The 25,511-nt window shown below is 29.8% G+C and overlaps 2 protein-coding genes and 1 long non-coding RNA gene across 5 annotated transcripts; 1 reads left to right on the forward strand and 2 right to left on the reverse strand.

Annotated features, from left to right (window-relative positions):
* Nucleotides 1-24,268, reverse strand: LOC123271488. The gene is made up of 3 exons (XR_006510886.1): nucleotides 24,126-24,268; nucleotides 10,055-10,072; nucleotides 1-15 (listed from the first exon to the last, which is right to left on the reverse strand). It is a non-coding gene; the product is annotated as an uncharacterized LOC123271488 (long non-coding RNA).
* On the reverse strand, nucleotides 4,445-8,687 carry LOC123271486 (chitooligosaccharidolytic beta-N-acetylglucosaminidase-like). Its single transcript, XM_044737833.1, has 4 exons — nucleotides 8,579-8,687; nucleotides 5,147-6,511; nucleotides 4,900-5,030; nucleotides 4,445-4,729 (listed from the first exon to the last, which is right to left on the reverse strand). The coding sequence occupies exons 1-4, from the start codon at nucleotides 8,635-8,637 to the stop codon at nucleotides 4,500-4,502; spliced, it is 1,785 nt and encodes a 594-aa protein (XP_044593768.1). The 5' UTR covers nucleotides 8,638-8,687; the 3' UTR covers nucleotides 4,445-4,499.
* Nucleotides 14,075-21,256, forward strand: LOC123271487 (RNA polymerase II-associated factor 1 homolog). Of its 3 annotated transcripts, none has more exons than XM_044737835.1 (6): nucleotides 14,075-14,341; nucleotides 18,006-18,098; nucleotides 18,173-18,959; nucleotides 20,525-20,722; nucleotides 20,768-20,828; nucleotides 20,916-21,256. In XM_044737835.1, exons 1-6 carry the CDS (start codon nucleotides 14,271-14,273, stop codon nucleotides 21,215-21,217), a joined length of 1,512 nt encoding a protein of 503 aa, XP_044593770.1. In that variant the 5' UTR covers nucleotides 14,075-14,270; the 3' UTR covers nucleotides 21,218-21,256. The 3 variants fall into 3 exon arrangements, with proteins under 3 accessions (XP_044593770.1, XP_044593771.1, XP_044593769.1); XM_044737836.1 differs by having other exon boundaries at nucleotides 20,525-20,713; nucleotides 20,771-20,828; XM_044737834.1 differs by having other exon boundaries at nucleotides 20,525-20,828.
* Nucleotides 24,269-25,511: the final 1,243 nt, after the last annotated feature.

Raw genomic sequence — 25,511 nt, forward strand, 5'->3', positions numbered from 1 at the left:
TTAATTGTCATTTTACTAGACCACTAGAGGCTACTTTAAAGAATATAGACTCCCAACTGCCGATACCTCGAACAAAATGTATAATATATTTATTATCTTATTACGCTGCGTCGCCTATCCCGCATGAAAATACTATATATCATTCAAAATATATTATACAATATATTGCAAATGAGTGATGAATATATGGCGGCAAAATTGTCTATATTGAAAAGTGTAATTTTATTCTATATATGGAACCATGTATTTTAAATAATATATTCATTATTATATGGTGATCCATACATCGCTTAGTATATATCATCTGCTATATTACCGAATACATAAAAATCATATATAATATATCATGTACTGTATATGAAGAATATATGTGATACCATATATTTATCGATACATTATTTTAAGTATAAGGTATCAATATATAAAAAGTTGTACCGATACACATATGGATCGTGCATACATGAAGCAAATATATTGATGAATATATGATTTATACATGAGAATGATATATTTATTTACAATATATTTTTTTTTATATTATTGTGTCAAAATTATAGATATGATTTTATATATCGTTCCATATATCACATTATAATATTAATATATTTAATCATATATTTTGGAACATATAAACCTTTTCCAAGCGGGATTGCCTAGGCCAACAACAGGCAATGTACCATGAATTATTTTATACCTTACGTACTCTCAAAAATAGTAAACAAATTGTAAATATCAATAGGAAATTGAAAACTTACGATATATTATACAATCATGATTAAGTTTATAATTGTAAATTTTTAATTATAAATAATCAATTAATAAAAATAATAAATATCACATGTAATGAATTCAAAATCGATAAAAAGTAAACTTTTTGAAATTAATTTGAGTGAAATCTGAGGTCAATATCAATATATTATTTATCATTCATAATTTAAAAACTCGAGGATTTTTTTTTATTTTTATTAAATAATTTGATTTTAAATATTTTTCAGGTACCACAAAAATTCCAACAATTTCCAAAATAATTTTGGAAAATTTTTTAAGACATAAGAGGTAAGCACTTCATATTCTAAAACAGAATTTACATTTTTGGTTCAGAGTATAAAAAATCTTTTAAGTATTTAACAATGATCAAATCACCTTCAATTTGTTTATCAATTGCATGTCCTTATATATATTATAAAATTTTTAATAATAAATTCACAAATTACAACAGGTGCCAATTTGAAAAATGGTTTCACAGGAATGGAAAAGAGAGCTTCCATTGCGTTACCAAGCTATAAACGATCAAAATGGATGGACATCAAACAGATGATAATCAACAGATCATCCTTTAACGTTAACGCCGCCATAATGACGACTGGGCCTTTCTCCGGATACACTGCATTGCATTTTGCATGCCTAGAAGATGACAACTACTTTGTGAATTCGCTGATAAATAACTATCACGCGGATGTTAATAAAGTAGCTGATGATAGCACCAGACCTATTCATTTGGTAGATCTGCTTGACCACGAATGCCAGGTGGTGTATTTACTGCGAGCCAATGCTGACGTAGACGCTCTGTTCAGTCAATCTGTCCTTCTAAAATACGTCGGCTATGCAAAGTGGTGTTGTAATTTTAAAGAAGAAATAAATCTGTTGACTTTTGCAGTCATCCATAACAAAGGAGCACTGGCTGGAGTCTTGCTGGAGTATAACCCAAGTTTGAGGGTTACAGACATTAACAACAACACATTACTCACATATGCTCTTGATAGAGAAAAATATAACATCGCTACTGTAATTGCGATGAAAATGGTTAATTGTCAAGGAATATTTCATCGTGGGAACCGACGTTTGACCTTGGATGTGAGACAGAAAATAACCAGGGTTGCAGTGTCTGCTACGAGGGTAAATTCACGGCGGCTGCCATCGATGTCTTTGAAGAATGAAATATTTGATTAAGAAGGCGAAAGTATGAGTTACTATGAACTTGCGATCAAATGTTTCAATGATTCAACGCTACGACTGATGATCAAAGATAAGAAACTTGTTGGAGCTATCACTAAATCGTTATGTAATCTTGAACGGAAGATTAAAGATGGACAGATTAGTATGAGGAAGTTTATCGTTGTTTTAAAAGCAAGAATTTTTGAATTTGAAAAAATTTGAGGCTTATAGAAAAATTTCGGAGAATTACGCATCTTAGAAAATTCATACCTTTGCCGTATGAAATTACATTGTGTATAATAGAGTATAATGATAATCAAGCCTTGGAATTTTTATTAAAGAATTTTATATGTATATAGTTATATTTTTGTACATTTATAATTTTACGAAGAATATATTGTAAATAATCAGAAAAATTTTGAATTTGAAATTTAGACCCAAAATACTTTGCATACTTTAAAAAGGCCATTCGGCAGCCGAAATGGAAGTAGAATTTTCAAATAAAGAAAATTGATTTTTAATAAAATAATAGAATAACATCAAAAATGTACAACTTATTTATGAATTAAAAACAAAATTCAATGATAAATTTAAAACTATTTAGAACAAATTTTGGAAAAAAATTAACTTTTGAAGAAAAAGTTTCTCAAAGAATTGCAAAGATTATAAAATTTGAATTATAAATGACTAAATTTTAAATAACTGCTTAGGAACAACAATTTGCAAATCAATCAGATGTTTGAAACCGGATAAAATTTTAATTGAAGAAAACAATATATAGAACTAATTTGTGACATATTTACTGACGAATTACCTGAAAACATTACACGAGAGACTAATCATTATCGTAATTATTGAATTTACATCATGATTAAGCTATGATGCAGACAATAATTCTAAAACGGCTGCAACAGTAAAACTGTTTCATTAAACGAATTCTAAAAGGAGTAATATTGAGACTATTACCATTTCTGAGTAGTGTAAATTGAAGCTTATTAAAAGAGCTTTACGATGCATTTTACCGAATTTTGATATCTTGTCTCGATCAGTAATTATATCAAGTTGAAGTAGTAAAAACATCAATTTTTACGATTTTCAAAATTTCAAAATCCTGTCATTTCCAAATTACTCGCCCGATTAAGCTCATCTTCGAACTTAACCTTGGTCTTGATCGATAGATAAAGCATGTTGAGTTTGAGAAGAATCGGTTATAAATTGAAAACGCTATCGTGCTGACAAGCCGCGTTATATCGTATAAATATATATATATATATATAAATACATACATATATAAACTTTTGAACTATATATATTTTCTGACTCAGCTCGACGAACTGAGTGAGAAAACGACTAAATTTTTTCAAAGTTGCGCCATGAGGATGGCTGCAATAGTTAGATTTTTATAAAATCTACTAAAAATAATTGGTCACCGCGAAAAAAAATGTATAAAAATTAGTTTTACTCCTATGGCCAATATATCCGTGCAATTAGGGGCTATTCATTAATTACGCAAGGACAAGTTTGGTGAATTTTGACCCCCTACTCCCATGTAAGTATATGTAAGATTTCTTGAACCCCCCTCCCTTTTCTAACGTAAGATTTTATCTTGATCTTATAAATAATAAACTGTTATGTTAGAAAAGGATCAGTTTCACTAAAACTTACAGGTCAACGTGGATCCATAATTTTTATTTTTTAACAAGTAAAAATTTTTTCAACAAGAAATGTTTTTATTTTTTAAATAATGAAAATACGATAATACACGGAAAAATGTAATATAATTTTTTCTATAGAACTAAACATTTATAACAATAAAAAGAAATGAAATTTTAATAAGTTATTTTTTTTTTCAATAGTCATAAGAATTATTTAAACAAAATAAAAATTCAACTGTAAATTTCAAAATTATGAAAACTATTTTGAATCCAAAATAGAATTAGATTTTTAATACTGAATTTTGATCCATAAAATATTACGTAAGAATGAATTTCACCCCCCCCCCTTCCCCGGTCCCCCCGTTCCCAATATGAGAACATGTAGAGATTTTCTTAACTCCCCCTCCTCCTCAATACCCTTACATAATTAATAAATGGCCCCATTAGATCCTTCGACCATTATATCCGCAACAGTAAGACCACAATCAGTTAATATTAACATGAATTTTACAACTGGGGGGCTCTATTCCTATACTCCTTCCAAGTTTTTGTATTCCTTCATTCTACCATATTCCTCATCGTTATGATCACTTCCATCATCATGACCATTATCATCATCAGTCACCATCATCATTATCATCATCATCGTCATCATCATTGTCATCATTATTGTGTTCATCTTCATCATCATATCAGTCGCTCGAATATAACGCCTAAAATGTAATGTCGTACGGATATAAGGTCTCCGATCATAAGGTATGTTATTAACATTTTCATCCAATTTTATTATAAATCTTATTCAGTTAAATAGGTATAAAAACGTGATTAGTTCAAAAATAAAAAAATTTATTATGATGGCATCAATTTTATTTGATATATTATAACCATGATTGTTTCTGCAACTATATTTTAATTACAGTGACCTTGATTCTGCTGACACCATTCAGGTTCAGTAGTATCAGAGAAAATTCCTCTCTTAACTAATCGTTCACGATGAAGAATCAATCGTTGCTCAGCAGCCTTCCAACCTGAACCTGGCTCAGCCCACAATCTTTCAGCCATTGCGGCTGATCTAGGCCACAGACGATTGTCCACTGACGCACTGCCTGCAATTTCTGTCCAAAGGGCAGCTTCACCTCCTAAGAATGAATATCGTCGTTTTAATTAGCAAATTGTCTAACTCCATTTTAGAGAATCTTCCATTTGTACGAAAATACGCTTAGTTCGAAATTTATTATCAATTTAAAAAACTATTTAATATTTTATAGAAATATAATATTTTGGTTAGAATCATTTAAATAATTGATACCAAGAATCAGATATTTCTTGCTCTCAACTCCTTGGCTTCGAGCGATTTGTAGAGGTGAGTTATCGTAAAATTTCTGCCAATTTTTGTAGGGTGAACACCAATTCTCTCCGGCTCCAATCCAACCCCCGAAGCTGAAAATAAGATTTTTTTTAATTTACAAATATATTATCATGAGCATGTATAGAAGAGTCTACAATTATATGCCAATGTAAATGGATAAGATTGGTAAAAATTTTTATTTTTTTACCCGCAATCGAGATAAAGTGCGTCATAATTTGAAAAAATAACTTGAAATTTGTTGTCCAATAATCTTTTGATCGTCCTATCTTTGACATCTGTCCATATCTGTAGAATATAGTTTTGAGGATCCAAGTGTTTCAAGTAACTATCATCCGTAAGCGTACTCGTCCATAAAACAGCCTTTATATCCTTTCCGCCATTAGCAATTTGTAATTTTTCATAAGCTCGGGTCTGAAAGTGACTCCAAAGTTTCATAAAATCATCTTTGGACGTGCCCCAATTCTTCTGTCTCATCCATTCTTTAATAGACTCTGATGACCGCCAACAACTAAGTTTAACTTCATCTCCACCCATATGGAAAATTTCAGGCTTGAATTCTTCCAGCATATCTTTGTAGAGTCCCTGGAGCACTTCGTAGACCTTCTCACTAGTAGGATTCAAACTGCCACACGGAGGTCCTGCACAGTAATCACCATAAGGTTCGGCGCCAAAGCAGACAACAGAATCTTTACCAAGCCACTGCCAGCCTTCACCCACATGAGCTGGTGCATCCAACTCTGGAATCACTCGCACACCATGAAAAATACCAGCTTCAACAATTTCTTTTACATCGTTAGCAGTGTAGACTTTTTCAGGCGAATAGGCTCCGTATCGGGACATGTTCGGCCATGTGCGACTCTCGTAAGGAAAACTTGGGGAGTCTATTATATGCCAGTGGAATGTGTTCAATTTGGACATCCCCATCGCTTCCAGTGTCTTCAATATGGTTTTCTTGTCTATGTAATTGCGGCTGGTGTCTAATAAGATTCCGCGATACGGATAAACAGGAGCGTCGGTGATCGAAACAGTTGTTAGCATCTGGTATTCGTTGGTTAAGTCGTTGAAAGCTATCAACTGCGACAGCGTCTCCAGAGCATTGCGCACTCCAAAGTAAGTTTCTCCGCTGATCGCTACGGAAATAAACGAAGAGTTTTCCGGCCGTATGTTCAACGTGTAACCTTCGTTGGTGCCAAGGGTCAAAGCAGCATCATCGTCGTTCGTTAAGCCAGTGATGATGATATGAAGTCCGACGCTACTAGAAGTGGATGACTTCGCTTCAAGCTTCTTGAAGTTTACTCTGAAATCCTTAACCTTGCGTATGAGCAATTTTCCGACTTTAGATTTTGGATTAGTCAAACGTAGTGTGATTCTTCTGGGGTTTATGATTTCTATCGAAGTGCCGAGGGAATATGGACCTGTTGGTTTTGGCCACAATGCACCTACGTCGCCGCAAAGTAGTTGACATGCTTTCAAAGATTTTGGCGAGCTTACTTCTGGTGTTATTTCATATTTATTGCAGCGGCCATTTGCACATTTGAAGTGCCATGGTGATCTGAAATGATTGGTTAAGAACTTGTAGTACAATCTGGTGTCGGTAATTCAGTCTGGACCAGTGACAACAAATGCCAATTGAATATATTGGTTTGTTTATTCGAAAGTTTTCTACCCTAATCTAGCAGCATTTTGATAATTTTGGCTTATAAGTAATCTGAACTAAAACTAAGAAGAACTAAAAAATGATATCAATCACAAAGATTATATTGATTGTACGTTTATTAGTAATTTCTTTATTGTAAAGTTTATTTAGTTGACTATATGATGGGTCCTGAGATACCCATAGAGGAAAGTACCACGGGGCCTAGCTTGGCCCAGCCTTGGCTCAACTATGTAAAACTCAGGGCCAAGCTTGTAAGCCAGGCTTGGCCCAGTCCTGGTTGAAGTCTGGGATGATAACGATGGGCTAAGCCTGGTTACCACGGCTGAGCCATAGTTAATTTTCAAGTCTGGCCCATGCCATTTGATAAAAAATGATAAAAAAGAATTATTGGAATGTTATTTTTTTATTTTATTTTGTAAGTAAAGTACATTCAAACCTAACTGTTGCTAATTATAAAAAATAAAGTGTGAAAATCGTATCCGTTCTTCTAATCGAGATTCGAACCCGAGCCGCGCGCTTGCCAGACCGATAACTAACCCCTACACCGTACGACTGATAAGTTGATGCACATCTTATTATTCTGATAAGCTAAATCTATATAGTGACGAAGTGTGACGGTTTATTATTTATATAATTTATGTTATTTAATATTGTGTTTCGATGAAAATTAACTATTTTTTACAAATGTTTATTATAGTTAAAAAAAATGAAAGAGTCAAGTTGTTATATTACTTTAAACTTTGTACATCGTTCTGTATATTTTTAATATCTTATGATAAATTTTCATATTTAAAATTATCAATATTAAAAATTCAACTGTAAATTATTATATTTTAATTTTTTTAAGACTACATCAATTTTGACGATATGCAATTGTCTTGGTTAAATAATAAATTTTAAATTTTAGAATTTGTTAGCAAATATTCGTTAAACAATAAATGTTTACTGTTTAAAATTCTATTACTTAATGATTTATTAAGTTTGAATTTCCCATTGAATGGCTAAGGCTAGGCTACCCAATTCTGGCTCAAGTCTTGGTTGCTATTCAACGCCCATGGCTACAAAGAAAAAAAAATTTACTTAATTAAATCAAGTAAATAATTTTTAAGAATTTCATCTTCTTGATTTGAGTAGAAAAATTCTTAAACTAAGAAATTTTTCTCGATTTAAGTAAATTTTATTTAATTAAAGAATTTTTCGTTTTGATTGAAGACAATTAAACTCTTCAAAGTTATTTTCTTGGTTCAAGAATTTTTCTCTTGAATTAAGTTAATTTTTTTTTTCAGTGTAGGTTTCCCAATCTTGGCTAACCCTTGGGTAATCATTGTGGCCGTGACTGGGTGACCCAGTTCTGGCCCAGGCTCGGGTAATAATTGGGCCGACCAAGGCGTGGTTGCCCAGTCTTGGCCCAAGCTTGGGTCACCGATGAATCGCCAAGGCTAGGTTAGCCAGTCTTGGCACAAGCTTGGATAATTATTGGCATGGCCGAGGCTGGGTTAACCAGTTTTGGCCCACGCTTGGGTCGCCAATGAATGGCCAAGGCTGAGTTAGCCAGTCTTGGCCCAAGATTGGGTAATCATTGGCATGGCCGAGGCTGGGTTAAACAGCCTGGCCCACGCATGGGCCAATACAGGTACGCCGAAGCTAGGTTTCCCAGTACTGGCCCAAGCCTGGCCCCTTTGTCAACTCTGGGGGTTTCCTGCATAGGGAAGACAGTTTTACACTTGAACAGTACCTATCTATTTTCCATTCTGTTATTGTTTTCAATGATTAAATTGAAAAATGAAAGAATCAATTTACGAAGTACTATTATTTACGTACTCCAGACAAGTTTAATGATTTTTTATTCAATAATTACTTGATTAAATAACGTCCCAATATCTTGTTCAAAATTTAAATATTCACTGGTCCTACATGTTCTTAAGTATAAAGAAATTGACGGAAGAAATCAAAGATACTTACTTGTAGACTTGAGACTGGACCCAAGTTTGCAAAACGAAAAAAATTAGCAAACGATACATTATAAACTGGTGGTTTGTAATCGTACTGAAAGTATACGTCGCTAGGTTTTGTTTTATACGTAAAGAAATATTATTCATTTTACAACGTTTTTTATTTGTAGATTAGCTTGTCATGATCTACGATTCATTTAAACAAGTAGAAGCATTTTTCAAGACAAAAAACTAATCGTCTGGAAACATTAATGCTATGATAGTTATGTTTTTTTTTGCATTGAATCAAAAAAGATTAAATTTATGCTATCTTTTGCACGAATATGTGATTTAGATAAGTCTTAAAAGTATTAGAATTGTTAGTAGAAAATTAAAAATTTATTTTAATTTTTTCAAAATATCGTCTTAGCAAGATTTTTTTTTATCTCGAAAATTTTGCAAGCCTCCAGTGTGAACTCTAAGGAGTTTTAGTATATAAAATTTAAAATTTTTAATCTATAATAAATAAATATTTATTAATTATTAATGCACACTTTAATATAATGAAAATTATAATTTAATTATTTATACTTAAGTATTTCAAAAAAAATGCTTTGTACTACAGGTCACAAAATTACTTACAAGAATACGAATAACTTTTTATGAAAATTTTTATTTATTTATCATTAATTTACACATAACGTTTCTATTCATAGGCCAAGTGCGAGAGAGAAAATGTATGATCCTATCGAGATAGTACCCGTGTGAAGAAAATCGTCTTAAAATTGTCGTTCGTTTAAGATCAAACGTGACACAAACTAAGACTATTTTAAGACTCTTTTAAGACGCCAAAAAAAAAATTCCGAGAGCAGATTTTTGAAAATTTTGTTCTCGAATTTGTTGTGAAAATTAATTTTTAGACATTTTTTAGACGATTTTACGACTTTCTAACCGCAATATTTTTGAGTAAGATGTTTTTAAATTGAATTTAAAATTGTTAAAAATTTATTATCTGACAATTTTAAGACTTTTTTAAGACGTTCCGTTTTAATGTTTCCGGGCTCTGTCGCTGTTAGCTCATCACAAAATAGTCTAATTTTTTTTTAAGATTTTTTTAAGACTAATTTAAGATAATTTTAAGACAATTTAAAGACGCTCCATAATAATTTTCTGGAGCAGTCACGGTGATATCATCTTAAAATAGCCTAAAAATTTTTTAATAATTATTTTGATTTTTTTAAGACTATTTTAAGATTTTTTCAAGACGATTTTAAGATTTAAGTCTTAAAATAATTTTTAAATAGTCTTAAAAAAATCTTAAAAAAAAATATTAAAAAATTTTTAGGCTATTTTCTGATGACATCACAGTGACAGCTCCGGAAAATTATTATGAAGCGTCTTTAAATTGTTTTAAAATTATCTTAAATTAGTCTTAAAAAAATCTTTAAAAAAAATTTAGACTATTTTAAGATAAGCTAACAGCGACAGAGCCCGGGAACATTAAAACGGAATGTCTTAGAAAAGTCTTAAAATTGTCAGATAATAAATTTTTAACAATTTTAAATTCAATTTAAAAACATCTTACTCATAAATATTGCGGTTAGAAAATCGTAAAATCGTCTAAAAAATTTCTAAAAATTAATTTTCACAACAAATTCGAGAACAAAATTTTCAAAAATCTGCTCGGAATTTTTTTTTTGGCGTCTTAAAAGAGTCTTAAAATAGTCTTAGTTTGTGTCACGTTTGATCTTAAACGAACGACAATTTTAAGACAATTTTTTTTTATACGGTTAAGTGCAAAATATATTGTAGAGTATCCTTGAAATACAGAGAAGAGTGAGAGAATAAAGGTGATGCAGAATATCAAAGTTTTGAGTAAAGTTGGGAGAAGGGTGCGAGAGTAGAGGGTCAGTTTTCTGACCTGGGAAGGACTAAATGTATCGAATATACAGTTTACAAAGTTGTAACTTATGTACTGTAATCATCTGTATTGTGTCTAAATAAATTTATTTTAAATAAAGTACTTTTTTTTTTAATTTAAGTAATAATCAGAGCGATAATAAATTACAGAAAAATTATTTTTAAAATTACAATTTTTATTTTTTCATGTCTTAGATTTTAATCACCAAAATTATAAAAATTTTTTTACTAAAAATTAATTTTTTTAATTATTTTTTTTTTTTGTACTTAAAAGTGTATAATGAAAGGAGAGCCAATAAAGTAAGTATGAAATCTTTCGTGATACTCTGCCGGCTCTAGAGCTCTATATCTTTATGTGTAAATAAGTAATTTATAAAATAAATTACTCAGAAACGTCGAGTGAATTTTGGTAAAAAAATTTTGATAATTTCGGTGAAAAGTAAATTTTCCAGAGAAACTACCTTAATATTAATTTTAACAATGACCGCGTTCCATTGCTTGCAGTTCATCCATTTGAGCCCTGTGCCTGTACTTATATTTCACTGGAGTACACAGGCAATACACAATCAGGAGTGCTGCGAGACCAAAAATAGTCAGTAGAATGACCCACCACCACCACATTATTGTTGAAAATTACTATTACACTGTTTTTGATGATATATGTTCAAGTTTTTCAGAAAAACTTTATCACTGCGGTAACAGGAGCTCTTCTTAGTGTTGACCGGCTAGAATTAAAAGCACCGAAAAAATTATAAAAATTATTTAAAAATTATAAGCAAATTTATTGTACCTTTTTGAATTCTTGGTCACTTTTTTTGGTCAAATCAAAAATTAAAAACCAAAATTTGATAAAATCTTTGACAATTTTAATTTCTTTTTCAGTACTTAAAAGAAAACTTTGGAGAGTATTACGATATGTTCCCTGTCAGTTGCTAAGTAACAATGAGAAAATTTTAGTGACAGTTTACTGTACCTTAGAATTGAGAATATAAACAGCGTCTAGGTAAAGTAGTATAGAAACTATACATAGTTTTCATAGTGAATAGTAAATGGTGGTATCTCTCGCACTTTTTCTGATGCATAGAATTTTTGGGTATGAATTGTAGATAAATCAATGAAAATTTTCATAAAAAGTGATTCGTATTTTTGTAAATAACTTTATTAATAATACAAAGTATTAACATTTGAATTAATTTATAAAAAATTATAGTATTATAAACATATTTTTGTTGAGTTTTAAAAAATATATATTAAAACAAATTGAGTTTGCAATGGTTTATTAATATAAATTCATTTCTATTGCTTATTTGAACAATAAATGGCCATAAACGGTATTTTTTTTTTTTTTAACATACACGGAAAGAAATTTATAGAAACCTTTCCAAAAATTATGGGAATGGTTCCTATAATAAAATGATCATTATAGGCATCAATCCTATACTTATTATGGGAACCATACCCATAGTTTCTTGGAAACATTCCTATACAATAATGGAATAGCTTTAATATGTTATGGTAATGTTTCCTATAATATTATAGGAATGGTTCCTATAATATTAAAGGAATGGTTTCTATAATATTTTGGAAATGACGCACATAATAATAGAAAAATGTTTATGTTCATAATAATGAAGCAATCACTTCAAAAATATAAAGTAATTATATTTTTTTTTGCTAATAAATTTTTTTTTTGTAAAAAAAAATTGATCTTTCTCTAGAGAGAAAAGATTTCTTTTACATAATTTTTACTCATGTGTGTACTTAATCTTAAATTGTTTATTCCAACTCAGTTATTATTGTGCTAGATAATATTGAAAAATATTGTAGCAATTCTAAAGTTTCTCTAATAAAAGGGATATTTTCTTACTATACAATTAGAGGAGCAAAGTAGATATTTAAATTCATTGTTTATTTTTACAATTTCATTTTATTTTTAAACAAATTATTTATTTACAATACATACGTTGAGTATTTATTAAATCCACCTTTTGGGTATCTAACTCTTATTGTTTATATAAACAATATTATTTACTTTACATATTTCAAATGATGTTATTGGGAAGCAAGTAAAATTATCGAAATTACTAATAATTTCAAATGCTTCAAAGTGGTCATCGAATCTCTGATTAAGAAATCTCATTTGGAATGATTCGAAAAGACGCGGGTTTAATCATTTCAAATCATCCCAAATTGTCAGGATGATTTGACTTTCAAGCATAAATTTTACAACGAATCATTTTATATCATATCAAATAATAAAAAAATGTAATATTATTTTATGATTTAAAATGATTTGAAATGATTTCAACTTCCAAATCATTTTGAATAATATTGAATGATAAAATAATATTACAATTTCTGGTTTTCTAGATGATTTAAAATTATTTGAAATGATTTCAACTTCCAAATCATTTTGAATAATATTGAATGATAAAATAATATTGAAAATTCTGGTTCATCAGATGATTTAATATTATTCGAAATGATTTCAACTTCCAAATCATTTTGAATAATATTGAATGATAAAATAATATAGAAATTTCTGGTTCTTCAGATGATATAAAATTATTTAGCATAATTTAAACGTTCGAATCATTTTGAATAATATTGAATGATAAAATAATATTATAATTTCTGGTTTTCCAGATGATTTAATATTATTTGAAATGATTCCAACTTCCAAATCATCTTAAATAATACTGAATAACATTGAAAGCTCGTTTGGGTAATTTTAAATTTTATAAATTTCTTTTAATATCTTCGACAGGGAAGTCACAAATAACTTGAGTTGTAATGATAAATATCTCAATATTATTAGACATCATCACTATAATATTATGGGAATGGTTTCCATAATATTATAGGAATGGTTCCTATAATATTATAGAAATTATTCCTATATATTAAGGGAACCATTCCTATATATTATAGGAATCATGCCGATATTATAGTTATAATTATAGGTATCGTTCCTATAATTATAGGAATAATTCCTATAATTATAGTAACATTTCCCAAAAATTATGGGTACAATTCCCATAATTTAAGTAATCGCTCCTAAAATGGTATAGGAAAACATTCCATTAAAATTATAGGAATGATTTCCATATTTTTCTCTCCGTGTAGAAAGAAAAAATTGTTGACTCGAAAATAAATTTTTATAACTCAAAAAATGATTTTAAAATATTAAGAATTTTTTGAAGGTCAAATTTTTGTGGCTCAAAAAAATTTTCTCTTGCTTAAAAATAATTTTGATCTTTTTCAAAATTTTCTAGGCGTAAAACTTTTTTTTTGTTAAAAAAAATATGACCCTTAAGTGTGTGATCAAAGTTTATTTATTTACGTATTTTTTGTTTAAACTAATAAATAATTCATATCAAATTTTTAATAATTACATTCAACTACATAAACAAGCCTAAAATGTATGTAAAAAATTATTTATTATCAAAATTCAGATAAAATTTTCCAAATTTATTTTTTTCGGTTATATGCATTTGAAATTTTCCACGTAACACTTTATATCGCTTATAGCCAATAGCTTTTCCAAAATGAATACTAGAGGTCGCAGTAGCTTCTGTAGTTTAAAACGCTGTTAATATTTTCAGCTTTACGCTATAGTCTGCAGTCTTTCTCACGTTGTCATTTCAAGCTGTAGACAAACTTTTGAGTAAATACGTTTGAAACTCTCAATTTGGACAGTGTTGTAACACTAAGAGTGATTTTGTAGAATTTTTATAGCCCAGTGAGAGAGGTTGTTGTTATTTTTATTTTTTTGTAAACAAAATTATTAATTTATCTAAAAAATGGCGCCAACAATCCACATTAATAGATCTTTGAGTGATCGAGCAAAGCGACCAAGGACGGAAGAGAAAAGGTATGATTAATATTCATTTGTAATCAAAATAACGTGTGTTTGGAAGAATTTTAGTCTAGTCTATGAGAAAAAAAAAGTGCTTGGTTGGAGTTTAAGCCTCCGCTTTTCCAATTTTGAAATTTAAAGATAGAAAATATTATAAAAAATAATGGGATTTTTAATTTGATGACAAAAATTAGTTATTTAATTAAATATTTCGGAAACTTTTAAGAAGTTATTAAAAAAATTTTATTAGTTTTTTTTTTTGTGGATTCAATAACAATAAAATAAGCTTTTACGGAAGTCTCTATAATCATTTGACGCTGAGTTATTAATTAGTGAAGCTGAAAAGACAAGAGGGGGTAATTTTGGCCTCCCGTGGTTAAACTCAAGGTTGTAATTCAAAAACAAATGTAAATTTTTGAATAGTTTTCTTTTAATTATGTAAATGAGATATTTATCTACTAACAAAAAATTGAAAAAACAGTTTTTTTGGATTTTAATTTTGAAAAAAGTAAAAATTAACTATTGTTAAAAAATTTTTAAATGAAATAGAATTTTACTAAAATTTTATTTTTATTCCCAGAATTTTTGAAAATCAAATTTTGAATTTTCACGTCATTATTCGCTGTAAATATTTTTATTTTTGATGAAAAATTTTTTTTCCACTGTGACTCAATATATATTGGCTTGAATAAATAGTTTTAAAAAATAATCCATTTTACACTTCTGATTTTTTTATTTTTCTGACTTTTTTAAAACAGTTAATTTTTATTCATTCAAAACTTTAGTTCAAAAAATATTTGTTCCTGCTATTATCTCAAAAAAATAGTTAAAAATACTGAATTGTTCTTAACAGTTCCTTAATTAAAAACATTGACTTGATTTTTCACAACAAACTACTTTTTTTATCATCGACTGAACTATTTGCTTTTTATTATAAGTTCAAGTTAATGAATAAGTTCAATGTTGCTTTTTTCATTCTATCAAAAAAAAAAAAAAAAAAAAGAATAATAATTTTTATCCAAATTACTTCGAAAATAAATTGTAAATGTTTCCAAAATTATGTCCTTATAAATAAATTTTTCAAAGTCGCTGAAGATTCCAAAAAATTTTTGTAATTTTTACTTAAAATCTTTTTGATCTTAATATTCTTATTTTTTTTCTTAAAAAACGATAAATATTTCAAAGATAGGGTAAATACCCCAATAGATGGACGGTTAAGCAAACTCTCGTGTTCTATTAAAAAAACAATATACACAAAAAAAAAGCTGACTTGATTCAAGAGAAAAATTCTTGAACCAAGAATATAATTTTGAAGAGGGTAATTGTCTTGAATCAAGAGGAAAAATTCTTGAATTAAGTAAAATTTCCTTAAATCAAGAAAATTTTTCTTAAATCAAGAATTTTTTTACTCAAACCAAGAATATTGAGCTCTTCAAAAATAAGTACTTGATCCAAGAACATTTTTTTTTCTGTGTAGTAATATACAGATAAGTTGTGATAAAGTAAATTATATTTATGTAAAAATATATAATTAACCAGAAAAAAATAAGTAAAACGTTGTAGTAATTAGTAAAAAGTTTGGAAAATCTAAAAGTGCACGACTCATAATGCTCATTTAATTATGAAATATAAAAAAAAAAAAAAAAAAAAAAACTTAAGGTAGTTGTAGCGTGATAGGCATTTCAACAGAAAATTATGAAATTTTTTTTATTGAAAGATAAATATATTAATAATTCACTATCAAAATTTCAGATCAATTGACCGCACCGTTTTTGAGTAATTAATTTTTGAAATTGCATCTTTTACACGTAGCGGTATAGAGAGATGGTAAAGTTAGTATGAAATCTTCCATACCACTCGAGTGGGCCAAAGATTTCATACTAACTTTATCATCTCTCTATACCGCTAAGTGTAAAAGATACAATTTCGAAAATTAATTACTCAAAAACGGTGCGGTCAATTGATCTGAAATTTTGGTAGTAAATTATTAATATATTTATCTTTCAATAAAAAAAATTTCATAATTTTCTGTTGAAATGCCTATCACGCTACAACTACCTTAAGTCGTTCAAAATTAATTGCCGAAAAAACAGCTGTAGTAGGAAGGTACTGCACAAGCGCCCCTGGTGGAATAGAATGTACATAATATCTATAGATATAGATATATCACCATCCATGTTAATTTTACATGGATATATAGATATACAGTCTTGTATTTTTCGTTTTTTATTAATTGTAATTAAACGACACTGAATTAATTAACCATTCGCATTCAGTGGCCTACAATCGTCGATTAGAATTTTTAAAAAAAAATTCAACTCAAATAATTGATTTTTCACAAGTTACAGTGTTTCCGGGTTTCATACATGACGGACAGGAAAATTTTTTGACCTATTTTGATGTTTTTTTCCGTTTCTATTGCAGTAAATCAATTTTTAGAAAGTATGGAATTAATTTTCATTAAATTATCTCGACAATAGTATGCAAAATATCTTGATTCCGTGAACTAACAAGGCTATAATACTAAAAATAGTTGCTAAAATGAGGCGAAAAAAATTTTTCGATCGTAAAGCACTCTCTGATGCTTCGCACCATGAGTCGTGCAATATAAGAAAAAGTCCAAAACTCCAGTAGATGGACAAAATCTCCAGTAGATGGACAGTCAATACCAATAGATGGACACTACTTACAAGCGATATTTTCAATTCATTATTTATATCAGAAATAATTAATTTATTAATTTTTTCCACTAAAAAATAAAGCTTGATAAAATTAAAGAGAAAAAATGATAAATCGGATAGTAATTTTCAAAATACATCATAAAGTAATTTTATTATTTTTGAACACGTGATGCTTTCTCATGCAAAGTAACATATAAAATATGTTAGTATAAACAATACTAATAATTTATAAATAATAAATATTAATTTATAAAACACAACGTTAAAAATATTTTATGTTTTCTATTCTTCTTTTTAATAGGTCTGTTTTCTTTCGCTTTTAAATTTCCTTCCCTCAATTTTCTCTTTTATTTAGCGTTTTCTTTTCTCTCTTCAATTTCTTCAATAATCATAGTAATACTTTTATTTTCAGTACGTCTGTTTATTATAATCTTTACTCTTATTCTCACATTGATCCACCAATAAAATTTAAAAAAAAAATAAGAAAATTCTTCATATAAACTCAATGTCCATCTATTGGATAGAGGTCAGAAAAGTATTACCAATAGATGGACACTAAATTCTATTATTTTTTTTCAATTTTATCATTAAAATATTATATTTCTAGTTTTTTTAGTGAAATATAAGCGTAATCATATGTACAAATCTTACTTTTTTTATTATTTTTAACAATAATAACAAATAACGTCCACCAGCTATCTGTCACATGCTTACTAGTGGTGGCGCTTTTGGAGCAAAACCTCGAGATGTCCAATTTAAATAATTTTTTTAAATTGTTATTTTAAATAAAAAGTTAAAAAAATTACTTTTTGCTCTTAGAACTACTTGTAGACATAAAAAAAAATAACGACTAAAGATTTTTGTTCTTAAAACTAATGTAATTGCTTCTGGAAATAATATTTGTCCATCTATTGGGGGGTATCCATTTATTGGGGTATTTGCCCTAAAAAAAAAATAATAATTTATTTCATTAAAAAAAAAAAAAAAATATTTTTCAGATCAGAATTGCTATCCCGAGTCAGGTATTGCAACACACTACCGGACATACCGTTTGATGTAAAGTTTATCAACTATCCATTCGACGCAAAGAGGTAAAGTACCAAACTAGCTCCCCTCCGATTCAAATTGACCATCAAACACCTACAACCATATTTTTAATTTCCAGATTCGTTCAATACAACCCAACAACATTAGAAAGTAGCTGCAAGCACGAAATTCTGACCGAGCACGACTTGGGTGTAGAAATAGACTTGATAAACCGTGACACATACGTCCTGGATCCTTGTGCTGAGTTGCATCCAGACGATGAAAAACTACTGGAGGACGAAGTTTACATGCCCCAGAACTCAGTCCGATCACGCTACCATGCAAAAAGTGTGTCTTGGCTCCGAAGAACGGAGTATATTTCAACAGAGCAGACCCGGTTCAATCCGCAAACCATGGACAAAGTCGAGGCTAAAGTTGGATTCACCTTGAAGAAGAACTTCGTTTCGGAAAACCTTTACAAGGACCGTGACAGCCAGATCCGAGCTATTGACAAAACCTTCGTGGATATAAAGAAACCGATCAAGAAACATTACAGGAAAGATGACGTGGTACCAGTAGAAATATTGCCAGTACTTCCAGACTTCGACATGTGGAAGCATCCTTGCGCTCATGTCATCTTCGAATCTGAAGCTGTGACGAAGAAAACTTCAACAGCTGAGTATGAAGCTATGTCTCAAGCTGTGCTTCGGGGTGTTCAGGATGAAAATGGCGAACAGTTTGTTGCTTACTTCCTTCCGCTGGAAGAGACCATGGAGAAACGCAGAAGAGATTTTGCAGCGGGGGTTGAGTACGAAGATGATGAGGAATATGAATACAAGATGGCCAAAGAGTACAACTGGCATGTCATCCAAAAAGGGGCTAACGGCAATGAGGATAATTATTTCTTAGTCATGAGAAATGATGGCGTAAGTTCATTTTATGATTTAATTTTTGGTTGTATTATCCATATAATTGAGGGAGAAACGAAAATTTTATCTTCTTTAGAAGTCTATCTGTTGTAGTCGGTCTCATGTCGTAATTTTAAGAAAATTTTGTCATAATATGTTTCATTTCATCGAGTAATGTCGAAAAATGGCATTGGCTCAAAAGTTTATTTAGGTATTTGTGATATAACGCGCCATGTAAGCAGGATTGCGCCCACAGTTCTCAACCAATCTTTACGAAATTTTGTGGGCTCATTTTGTGGATCAATACTAAGATCAAGTTCGAAGATGAGCAAAATCAACCGGTTAGTTTACGAGTTGTGGCTGTTCTAAAATTTTTTTTATTTCTAAAAAATTTTGAATTTCGTATATTTTATGGAAATAATTTTCCAGATGTAAAAGATAGATGAATTCTATTAAATTAATCTCAAACTTTATTTAGTTACCTTCAATTTAAGCTATTATTCGTCTATTTTTAATGATTTTGAAAATTTTAAAAAATTTTTCAATGAACGTATTTCGGCCCTTTTTCTTTAAATGATTTTTAAGCTGTAAAAGTTAGCTTAAATCTATTAAATTTATTTTAAGTTTCACATGATCATCTTTAATTTAAGCTAATTAGGGTAGAAGTACCGGTTTTGACCATCTTAGGACCATTTTTGGCCACTTAATATTCTAGTGAATTTGTAAAAAATTTATCTTTTCAAGTAGAATTTTTGTAGAATTTATATATTAGTACATTTATACGAATTGAATTCATAAAGTATTGTGCTTACAGAAATATTTATCCAATGATTTGAAAATAAAGTGGCCAAAAAAGGTACACTGGCCACAAACGGTACTTCTACCCTATTTATATGATAAAATGAGATTTTTTAATTTAATTTAGTATCATCGGAAAGGTCTTGATCTGAATTTGTGCTTTGCCAATGTTTTATATCACGTTACTAATGCTAAAAGGGCATATCTCAAAATATATTTTAGCTTTAAGAAAAAAAATTAGAAAAACAGTTGATCTTAAAGGCCATCCCTGCAACTTCCCGCTAATTCTATATCTAAGCGCTTAAAATGGCACATAGGACGTTTTTGAGCTCTTCGAGCTCAAAAAAATAATTTGTGTGTTATATTGAGCTCTCCGAGCTCAAAGAGTTAGCTGCTCTAAACTTTTGAGCTCTTTAAAGCTCTTGGAAGCTTCCTAGGACCTCAAAACGTTGAGATCGAACGAAAAATTGATTTTTGGAAGTAAGACTGAAATTCTAATACATTCCAATGTCTTAAAATTTTTAATTTTTCTTTTGTGAAAATTTACTGAAATAAATTAAAATAAAATTTTAAGCTTCTCCAGACAAAAATTGAAAATTTCAAAAAATTAAGCTATAATAGTATTTTTAGTTTCATTTCCTGAAATCATTTTCTGATTAGATCTGGATGTTTGGAGGTTCTTAAAATCTACTTTGACTGTTTTTTCACACATACCTTTTTAGCTTTAAGGATTTTTTTTTTCTTAACTGTTGACTACTATTATATTAATTGTAATTTGTTTGAAGTTGTACTACAATGAACTTGACACACTCGTGCGACTCCGTAAGCGTCGTCAAGCTCCTGGACAGCAGCTGAACAACACACTTTTGGCTGTTAAACATCGTCCAGTTAATGCGAGTGAGCACAATATGCATTGCATTCGAGAAAGACAACTTGAACCACCTAATGATGATGATGAAGAAGAAGAAGAAGAAGAAGAAGAAAAAGAAGAAGAAGAAGAAGAAGAAGAAGAAGAAGAAGAAGAAGAGGAGGAGGAAGGTCAAGAACAAGAAGAAGAACAGGCTGAAGACCAGGAAAATGATCAAAATGGTTAGTGTCTTCTATTTTTAAAATTTTTTAGCTTATTGATCAAAAATGTTCCGAATTGTAATAATTATTATTGTGTTCATTTTGCAGAAGGCTCCCAAGCTTCCTCTAGAGCATCATCTCGCTCTAGAAGCCGTTCAAAGTCACGTTCTAGATCAAAGTCTCTATCCCGATCTAGATCTCGCTCTCGATCAAAATCAAATTCTGTCAGTCCAGCAAAGTCTCATAAATCTAGATCAGCGACTCCTCAGTCACGATCGCCATCACCTTCTGCATCATCTGCACGTTCAAGATCTGCTTCAAGGTCACCATCTAGATCACGCTCAAGGTCAAGATCTGTCAGCGGAAGTGGTAGTGGTAGCGGAAGTGGCAGCGGCTCTGAAAGTGACTAAATTAGCTACCTTTTTTTTCATTTTAATTAATTTAAATAATTGTAATTATTTTTTTAATCACTTTTTACTTGACATTTTCATATTTGACATCGACAATTTTGTTTATCAATCATGGTCCATGTAATCTGTATTTTGCATGTAGTCCTATAATTTTTTTTGTAAATAGATTATACTCTAAAAAGTTATCATTTGATAAAGATTGTAATAAAATGATCTAGTATTAATTTAAAATGTAGTAATTTGTAATGACTTGTAAAAAAGTCGAATATAAAATATTTATTAATTTTTTTATGAATTTATTTATTAAAATTAAATAATAGTATTGTCTCCTGAATGAAGAATAATTTTTTTAGACTATTATACATTATAGAAACAATTTTGCTATTTATAAGTCCAATTTTAGATATTTTACAATAATGCATTTTTTTAAATATTCAATACTTATAAATTAAATTTAAATAACTTTACTGAAATTAGGTGACACGTGACAATTTTTTGGTTTTTTTTGTAAAAAAAAAATTAGGAAAACGGTTGACCCTGAAGGCCATCCCTGCAACTTCCCGCTAATTCCATACTGAGGCGCTTAAAATTGCACCAATGGCGTTTTTGAGCTCTTCGAGCTCAAAAATACAATTTATGGTTTATTTTGAGCTCTCCAAGCTCAAAGAGATTGTTTTCCTATGCTTTTGAGCTCGAAGAAAAAAGCGTGTTTTTCAGTATTTTTAAACTATTATCTATTCTTCAAAATTTCTTCTCGGATCATTTTTGATGCAATAAGTAAAAAAAATTGCATTAATCAAGTAAGAATAATTTATTACAAATAAGTTACCAAATTATTAACAGATAATAGTATATTGTATGACTAGGGATGAAACAAAACGATTTCAAACCAGAGTGAAGTTGCCTGCCCGAGCGAAGCGAGGGCTGGCATCACTCGGTCTGAAATCGTGTTTCATCCCGCGTCACACATTATATTTTTCATATAAGTTGCATTAAAAATGCTAGTTTCGATGTCTGGAGCCAACCAGAACTAGATAGATTCAGACGAACAGCGAAAACACCATTTTATTATGAAACTTATAATAAAATAGAAAGTAATAGTTTATTTTTTACCAAACATTATTCGTAAATTGACAAGTTTTCTTTTATCATTCTTATTTATGCTTAATAACAGAATTATAATATGTCAGCACAGTTTAACGGTTAGAATGACAATTATAAAGGTATAAAATAAACAAACAATTGATAGGATTGAAAATAAAGCTGCAACTTCACCTCGCGGACAGAAAATCGTCATTTTCTGTCCGCCGGGAAGAAATAATTGATACCTGCCCGGCACAGTCACATTGGTCTGAAATTGTCTAGTTTCGGTTGGCTCAACAGGCATTGAAACTCACATTTTCAATGCAGGTTATATGAAAAATAATTATTACATCAATAAAGATTGAAAAAAACCAAAAAGCTAACTAATCTCATGAGATAGTAAATAAAAAAATATAAACTAACGCGTCATGGGAAATTCCATATTATCAAGGTTTCTGGTGGGTCTACATACTGAAATTCAGACAGTATACATACGTATTACAGTATCTATTATATTACGCACTTAGTCATTGGAAGCTGAGTTTAGATGCTTGTATGTTAGTCTTAAACAGTCGGTTGAGAGAACTGCGTTTAAATTTTGAGCGTGTTTTTCGTCTAAATTTTTTAGGTTTTTTCAACAAAGTGTCTTATGATATAAATTCTGCATTAATATTTTAACTAAAATTTACAATTATTTGGTCATTAATTTTTCATAAAATTCAAAGTTTATTTTCTCAAAAAATTACTCATAAAAAGCGACAAATAATGGGTTGAAATTTAAAAAATAATTGAGAAAAAAAAATTTGAACAATTTGAGTACAAGTGACTAAAAATTTGAACTTATAAAAAATGAAGATTAATTATCGTTATTATTTTTCACTTTTGGTATTAATTTGGGTGCAAAAATCCGTAGATGCAATTAATTTCACGGACATCCACGACATAAACAACATAAAGAAATTTATCGACGGAATAACGGACAAGACGCCCACAAAATACCCGGTTAGAAAAGTGCTAAGCAACGATGAAAAATGTGTAATAGTCTTCGACCATGCGAGAGATATACTCAGAGATTTAAGAGATTTGACAGATGGTGGCTCAAGTGTGACTGAATATTTCAAATCTAATTTGAAATTTTTTTATCAAAGAACTTTTAATTACATAAATCAGACAGTATCGGAATTTATAGATACTTTGGATGCTTTTGATAAAATAATAGATCGTATAAACTCATATGAAGAAAAAATTTTCTCTTGGGATCGTAGTTATGGTTTTAAAAATGTTGATTATTGTTTCGAAGTCTCAAGTCTCACACGGGGTATTGCTCTTGAAGATAAAGAAGATATTCTTAATAAATATCAGAAAATTGAAGATCTTTGGTGGAAAATATACGTAAGTATATACCCGGAATTCAAAAATAATGAGATTTTTTAAATTAGTCGACAAAATTTCTTTGAAATTTCGTTTTTAATTACAAAACAAAACTTTTATTTTATTGCTTCGTCTTTAAATTTAAAGAACCGAGGACATTAATTATTTTTTGGACTGAAGAAATTTTTTTCTCGACTGAATCTTGTAACTATTTTTTCAAATAAGGAACCTTAATTTGATTAAGGGGGTATTCTGGTCTAAAAATTTCAAAAAATTGATTTTTTTTACATACTTTCAAAGCTTAACCCTTTACGAATATGTCTTCAGGAGGATTTTAAAAAATTTTAATTATTTACGGAGAAATGGTTTTGCTGCCGCAGCATCAAAACCGGCCCGGCCGGAACTAGACTGCAAGAAACTTATCGCGAAACTTTAAACGCGTTTTTCTCGAAACTGTCTTTTTTAAAACGATGCCCACGATTTCTCAAGTTCTACTGAACCGAATTACTTGAAATTTGGTGTAAGTCTTCTTTATAGACTTCTCTAACGCATTAACTATCCTCATCCCCGAATTTCAATATTGACTATTTTTAAAAAATTCGGAAATCTCAAAAATAGTGGTACAAAAGTTAATTTTTTTTTTTTCAAGCAGTTGCCTTTTTCAAAAAAAAAAATTAGAAAAACCGTTCACCCTAAAGGCCATCCCTGCAACTGTCCGCTAATTCCATTCATGGGCGCTTAAAATTGTACTTATGACATTTTTGATATTTTTGAGTTCAAAATATAATTTATGTGATATTTTGAGCTCGCTGAGTTCAAAGAAATAATATTTCTATCTATTTGAGCTCTCCCAGCTCAAAAGTCTGATAGAAGTTTCATAGAACACTATTTTTGGAATTTTCAAACCGCAATAACTTTTGAATGGATCAACCGATTTTCACGCGGTTGATGGCATTCAACGCAGTTTTATCATCCTCATGAGTAATTTTCAGGTTTTAATTGATCGAACCAAAAATTTCGGAGTAATTCCGAAAAAACACTTTTTTCGGTTTTATTTCGTTCACGATATCTCTCGAACGAATCAACCGATTTCGACCAGCTTGGTGGCGATCGACGTGGATTTTCAAGCTTAAAGGCGGATTAGTTTTTAAAATTGATCGATAAAGCCGTTTAAAAGTTATTAAAAAAAAACCACTTTTGAAAAAATTTTTTTCCTATTTTTTTTTAGATTTTTCAAAATTTCTCAATGTCTATCAGTCCGAATCGGTTCAAATTCACAGAAAATCTAAGTTTGAGGGAACTCTTTAGAACGCCGTTTAGTAGATTCCGATCGGTTTAGTCGTTCAAAAGTTATAAGCGAGTGACATAGTCACACACACACACACACACGCACACACACACACACATATGCAGACATAGTGACAACATCGCGGGGGTAGTCAGGGAAGCTTCCTATGACCTTCAAAACGTCGAGATCTGATGAAAACTCGATTTTTGAAAAACGGGGTGAAAACAATAACTTCCCGATTTTTGAAAATCTTCGATTTTCTTAGCGGGAAGTTAAAAATTATCCAAAAATTTTATTCTAATTTGTTCAAATTATTTTTCTTAGAAAGAAGAGAGAAACATAAGATTTCCGGCTCACTTAATAAGCACTCCGTGTGGAAAAAGAATCTTATCCGAACAATTGTTCTACCGATTGTATCAACGAATGGTAAGCCATTATCTAAAAGAGTATGTAATTCGATATTATTTGGATGTCATCAACTCACGATGTCCTCAACGTACGTACTGATTATTACTTATTGTTGTAAATTATAAATTCTCTTTGATTGTTTCC

The sequence above is a fragment of the Cotesia glomerata genome, linkage group LG9, assembly GCF_020080835.1.
Source record: "Cotesia glomerata isolate CgM1 linkage group LG9, MPM_Cglom_v2.3, whole genome shotgun sequence".
NCBI classification, from domain to species: Eukaryota; Metazoa; Arthropoda; class Insecta; order Hymenoptera; family Braconidae; genus Cotesia; species Cotesia glomerata.